The sequence below is a fragment of the Tupaia chinensis genome, unplaced genomic scaffold (genome assembly GCF_000334495.1).
Source record: "Tupaia chinensis unplaced genomic scaffold, TupChi_1.0 Scaffold000350_1, whole genome shotgun sequence".
Taxonomy (NCBI): Eukaryota; Metazoa; Chordata; class Mammalia; order Scandentia; family Tupaiidae; genus Tupaia; species Tupaia belangeri.
The window spans coordinates 9,448,035-9,454,583 of NW_006159844.1; the positions used below are offsets into that span (position 1 = coordinate 9,448,035).

Genomic DNA, 6,549 nt, shown 5'->3' on the forward strand with positions numbered 1-6,549 from the left:
CTCCAAAAAAAAAAAAAAAAAAAAAATCCAGATGTAAATAATATAGGGCAGTATAGCAACTTCTTAAAGACCTCAGAGACCTAGGCTCCTATCTATCTGCCCAGCCATTATTAATACTTAAGGTCACTTGTGACTGCTAGAGGTCTATCAGATTCACATTCATTTTTTTTTCTTTTCTTTTTAAATCGTTTTTAGCTTGCCACAGGACAAATGTGCTTGCTGGAGAGAGCTAGAAAGAAAAGCAAGAAAACACTACACCCTAACCCCCCATGGATCATGGTCATATCATAATCCCTTCTCCTCCATCTCTCCCTCATCTCTTCTTTCAGGATTTTGGGCACTCAGTCACACACACCCAGGTGTTTTTCAAGGTGTCGCATCTGAGACTTGAACTATGCAGTCAGCTATTTGGGATCCAGTCACTTTAACCACCAAGCCACAGGCTAGCTTCTTCTCAAGAAAGAATTAACCAGGCAATATTTTGAACTGACAGGATGGTAAGGATCTGCAGTAGTCAAAATAGAGACAGCTACTTTTGCCTCCATGACTACTTTCTCCTTTAGTCATTAACAAAGACTTTAGCCATTAAATGTGTTACCATGGGACACAGCAGATGATATAATGGTTATGTCACTAGACTCCCATGTAGTTGACCACGGCTCGAGTCCTGTACCCAGGACTTAAACCTCATTCTCATGCCAGGAGAATGTGTGTGCTTGCCCAAGATCCCGGGAGGAGAAGGGATTGCAGCATGGCCACCCTCCCGGGAGGGGGAGCGCGGTAATTTCTCACTCTCTGTCTCTCCTGTCTCTCTATGTGGCGAGTACATGCACCCTATAGCAAAAAATCACTCTTACCAAAAAAAAAAAAAAGTGTTACCTGTAACAAAAATTAACTAAATTGCCATAGACACAGAGCAAAGCAAACACTTAAGTATTTATTAAACACCTTCTTTCTGTCTTTTAGTGGATGATGGGGCTGCCGAAAAGGAAACTCTGCCAGAATTTGGAGAAGGAAAGGACACTGGAGGACTGGTGCCTGGGAAGTCTTTGGTCTTTGCAACACTGGAGTTGTGTGTGTGCATTCTAGTTAGACAACTCCCAGAACTAAATCCTAAACTGACAGGTAGCCCAGGAGTAAAAGCCACCAAGCCACAGATGCTGTCAGAAGACGGGAGTCAGTTGGTCTCAGCTGCATTGGTCATCCTCTCCGAGCTTCCTACAGTATGCTCTCCTGAAGGTATTCTGTGGGGTGTGATTGCTCTGCCTGACCTAGAAGGAGGAAAAAGGTCTTAATAGATACTAGAGACTAGTTGCTAATCTTTTCTCATTAAATGGGTGCTAACCCAAATGTTTAGGTATTGTTTCTAATCCTCTAAGAGTAGCATCACATTCTAGTTACTTGTTTTACTGAAGGATGAGCATAAACATAGAAACAGTAAGGGGGACCAGCAGTTAGCGTAATGGCTATGTCGCTGGACTCCCACGTAGTCAACCACGGTTCGAGTCCCAGACCCAGTGGCTTAAACTCACACCGGGCGCATGTGCGTGCGTGCCCAAGATCCCGAGAGGAGAATGGAGGAGAAGGGATTGCGGTGTGGCCATCCCCTCTGGGGGGTGATTTCTTGCTTTCTATCTCTCTGTCTGTCTCTGTCTGTCTGGCGAACTCATGCGCCCTATAGCAAAAACCTCTCCAAAAAAAGAAAAAAAAAAAAACATAGAGACAGTAAATAGGCTTTTTGATTGACAGTACCAATCAGTGGTTTAACTTGTTATTGAAACTTGGGTATTAGGATAAATGGGTAGTGTAATTTCCTCTCTACATAGACAATCTGTTATTTAAGTAATTAACACTTATTTATTAGGTTTAAAGCACTTTTAGCTCTTTTTTCTAGCTTGGTGATAACAGAAGTTTACCATCATCTTCAGTGCTGTTTGGAATCAAGAGCTCACTCTTTTGTAGCATTTAAAGCTCACCCTATAGTGTGGAGTCACTGCCTTTTCCTCTGTGCAACTGCGAAACCCAGGGGACTTCACATTCATCCTCGCTCTGTGCTATTGCCATTCTGTTATTCATTTCTATCTATAGATCTGTAGCTTCTATCTGTCAGATAGAGGCATTATATGTGATCAATTATGAAACTTAAAAAATAAATACATACAAAAGATACATTTTCATATATATGTCTTGTTTCCAGCTAAATTTTTTAAAGAATTATTTTATTTAAGTTTATTTATTTGTTTGTTTATTTTTAATTTGCGCAGAAAGAGACAGAGCAAGAGAGAGAGGGAAAGTGAGAAAGTAAGCCACCGGGTTCAGGACTGGAACCATGGTTGGCCACATGGGAGTCCAGTACCCCTGGCCCCCCCAACTAAATTTATAAAAAAAAATTTATATATATATATATATACACACACACACACACACACACACACATATATATATATATATATATATATATATTTGCTCCAAGGCACATGTGCTTGCCAAAGAGACAGAGAAAGAGAAACAAAAAGTGAGAAATCACCCTCCAGGGGGATGGCCACACTGCAATCCTTTCTCCTCCATTCTCTCCGGACTTTGGGCACGCACATATGCACCCAGCGCCAATTTCAAGCCACTGGGTCTGGCGGGACTCAAACTGCAGTCAGCTATGTGAGAATCCAGCGACATAACCATTATGCCATCTGCTAGTCCCTCTAACTAAATTTTATATGCTCTATAAAATCTAGCACATTAATAGGTATTCATTACTTAAGTGGCATTCTTAATTAGGAAGAATATTTCTTCCTTAGAGTCCTGACCAGTTTGATTTGCTATCTTACTTTTAGCCTCATGATTGTAAGCTTCAGCCCATACTTCTTATTCTTATACTGTCTCTACCAAGTGGGAGAAAAAATGACTAGCAGGGGATCAGGCATAAAAATGCACTATGAGTTTCATTGAGTAGTTTCAGCAAATTGACCATTTTAGCATTAGTTTCTTTGCTTTCATTTAAAATAACTGACTTCTCAACTCTGACCATGAAAACTTTTAATATTTGTACTGATAAGATCTCTGCAAATTCCGTGGAAAAAATTTTAATATAAAATAAACTTAAATGGATGGTGGCAGGCCAGCTGGTGGCATGGCAGTTAAGGCGGCTGGATCACACTGGTCCGAGTCCCAGACCCAGTGACTTGGTCTTGGATACTTGTACATGCGTGGCCAGAATCCCAAGAGGAGAATAGAGGAGAGTATTGCAGCATGTCTGTACCCCTGGAGGGTGTGTTCTCAGTTTCCCCACTCTCTCTGTCTCTCTCCTGTCTGGCAAACACACGCACCCTATAGCAAAACTTTTAAAAAAAAAAAATAAGTGGATGGTGGCAGTGGTTAAAAAAAAAAAAAAAAAAAAAAAGAAGTGGATGGTGGTAGTGGTCGCACAACATTGTGAATGTACTTGATACCACTGGATTATAGAATTTTAAATGGTTAAATGGCAAATTTTACGTTACATACATTCTACCACAATAAAAAAAATTTTAAAGTAAACAAATTCATCTGTCAACTACTGAGTAAAACAAAATAAGACAATAAAAGCATAATGATACTAATTGATACAATTCAAGTAACATTTCCAGTTATCAAAAGTTACTTAAATTTTCTTAACAGTTATAATCCATTTTGAGAAATAATCTTAAAGGCTCGGAAGTTCTGTCTTACTCATTGATGGTTTCTTTGTAGGAAATATAAATAAATGAATGAAGTAAGAATATGTGCATATGTGTGTCCATTCTGAAATCCAGAGTGATATTTTAAAAATATATCTTACAGGAAGCATCTCTATTCTCCCTACTATATTGTACCTCACAATTGGAGTCCTCAGAGAAACTGCTGTGAAGTTATCAGGGGGCCAGTTATCTTCAACAGTTGCAGCCTCTCTACAGGCGCTAAAAGGAATATTGTCTTCTCCCATGGCCCGAGCAGAAAAGAGCCAAACTGCTTGGACTGACCTTCTCCGAAGTGCTTTAACGACAATCCTTGATTGTTGGGATCCAGGTAACTGAGGCTATTTGGAAGCAGTTACTCAGTTTGTTTTTTAAAAAAGAGGAATATTTTTCTAGGATAAGCTATTTACTTGATTATATTTGACAGTTTCACCTAGAGAAGACAGTATTCACTGCTATGTATTTACAGGATATGTAATTCTTTAAAAGAAAATCTGTGTTCTTGTTTTAGTATCATTAATCTACAGTACAATTAAATGGCAGGCCTATATATTGACAGTGAGAAATCTTCAGAGGTAATAGTATGTTTATTTAAAAAATATGATCCATGGGGCTGGCAGGTGGCGTGGTGGTTAAAGGCACTAGACTCCCACATGGGCAACCATGGTTCAAGTCCCAGACCTAGAGACTTGCTTTCTCACTTTCCCTCTCTCACTCTTTCACTCTGTCCCTCTCTAGTCAAATTAAAATAAATAAATAAATAAATAAATAAATAAAATGAAGTTAAATAAAAAATATGTATGATCCATGTCTCCCTGACATAAGGTTTTTTTTTAAGAATTATTTTATCTAACTTTATTTATCCATTTATTTATTTATTTTAATTTGACCAGAGAGGGATAGAGTAAGAGTGAGAGTGACAGAGAGAGAGAAAATGAGAAAGCAAGCCACCAGGTCTGGGACTCGAACCACAGTTGGCCATGTGGGAGTCCAGCGCTGTTAACCACCACTCCATCTGCTGGCCCCGACATAAGTTTTTAAGATGCACAATGTACTGAAAAGTGAATAAGCCATACATTATAAATGAAAAATAAGAGCAATATGGTTTATCACTCCAGCATTTACTAGCTAAATGACTAGTCAAGTTAGCCAATATTTTTCAACCTTAGTTTTCTCATTAACAAACAAGAATATTATATTGGCAGTAGTGACATATGAAAAGCATCTCTCTGATTATCTGACATGTATCAATAAATAATAGCCAGTGCTACTCTCAGTAAAATTTGTTTTTCTCTTATATATTTTTTATTTTTTAGTAGTATATCTCCCCACAGCTGGGCAGCACGTTCTCTTTTGGAAGAGATCTCAGTGCTGCATCTGTATCTCTGCTACAAGAGCCTTCTCAGAAGAGTCAATTTCTTAAAAGATTATAAAGCATACTCCTCATGGAAAATATAGAAATGGATTCTAGGTACCACATCTTCATTTTTTTAAAAAAATGTAGAAAATTGGGGCTGGCAGGTAGCATCGTGGCTAGAAGTGCCAGACTTCCACATGGCCAACTGTGGTTCAAGTCCTAGACCTGGTGGCTTGCTTTCTCACTTTTCTTCTCTCTTTCACTCTGTCACTCTCTGGTCAAATTAAAATAAATAAACAAATAAATGAAGTTAAGTAAAATATAATTCTAAAAAAAAAAAAAACGTAGAAAATTATTGGGTTGTCAGAAAAGTCATGACACATTTTTGCATAGAAAATCACATCATTACTTCCAGAGACCCAATAAATAGAATGGTATGTTTATGGACAGCAGGTAGAAAAAATGTAGAAAATTGGGGCTGGCAGGTAGCATCGTGGCTAGAAGTGCCAGACTTCCACATGGCCAACTGTGGTTCAAGTCCTGGACCTGGTGGCTTGCTTTCTCACTTTTCTTCTCTCTTTCACTCTGTCACTCTCTGGTCAAATTAAAATAAATAAACAAATAAATGAAGTTAAGTAAAATATAATTCTAAAAAAAAAAAAAAACGTAGAAAATTATTGGGTTGTCAGAAAAGTCATGACACATTTTTGCATAGAAAATCACATCATTACTTCCAGAGACCCAATAAATAGAATGGTATGTTTATGGACAGCAGGTAGAGCAATGGAGAATAGAGAAGAGTAGGGGAGTAGTGAGTGGTGATTAGCAGAGAAAGAAATGAAATTGGATGGTACATGAGGCCAGGTTATGGAGGGTTTGGCATGACTTGCATGTGGACTGCTTATAATTCACATGAGCAATCATGGAAGTTTTTTAGATGATAATGTGATGCATTTGCATTTCTAAAGAATCTTGGCAGCAGTATAGAGAAGAAAACCAGACTGTTGGAGATAAAATGATATTAAGAATGAAGAAAAGTAGAATGATGAAAAATAAAATGTTGAGAAATTTTTAGTAGAATTTACTAATGGTGTGGTTTAGGAGTTGAAAGAGAAGGATGACATGAGCACTCATAGTACCATTAACAGAAATAACAAAGCAAGGCTTTTCAGAAAGAGATGCTGAGTTGAACTTGACATGCCTATGGGATAATCAGGTGGGGCAGATGTGTACAACTCCAGAATTGAAGAATGTGGACTGGGGTAGAGATTATTTTGGATTAAATGTATCTGGGAGCTGTCAGTACAATCTATGAGATAATTAGAATCACCCAACTTGAGTTTATAGCGCAAGAAAAGGACCAAAATCTCTGGAGATGGTGATGTGTGACTATATTTCCCAGCAACTCAGGAAGGCTGAGTCAGGAGGATCACAGGCTGGAGGCTGGCCTGGGCGGTGCAATGAGAACAGTAAAGCTAGGGAAAG

General features: G+C 38.4%; 1 protein-coding gene across 1 annotated transcript in view; it reads left to right on the forward strand.

Moving 5' to 3' along the window:
* HEATR5A (HEAT repeat containing 5A) overlaps positions 1-6,549 on the forward strand; it is a 156,408-nt gene that overhangs the window by 138,634 nt on the left and 11,225 nt on the right. Inside the window, exons 32-33 of the mRNA XM_006152391.3 lie at positions 967-1,239; positions 3,814-4,038. Coding sequence (XP_006152453.1) covers positions 967-1,239; positions 3,814-4,038 — 498 coding nt within the window. The remainder of the gene's footprint in view (positions 1-966; positions 1,240-3,813; positions 4,039-6,549) is intronic.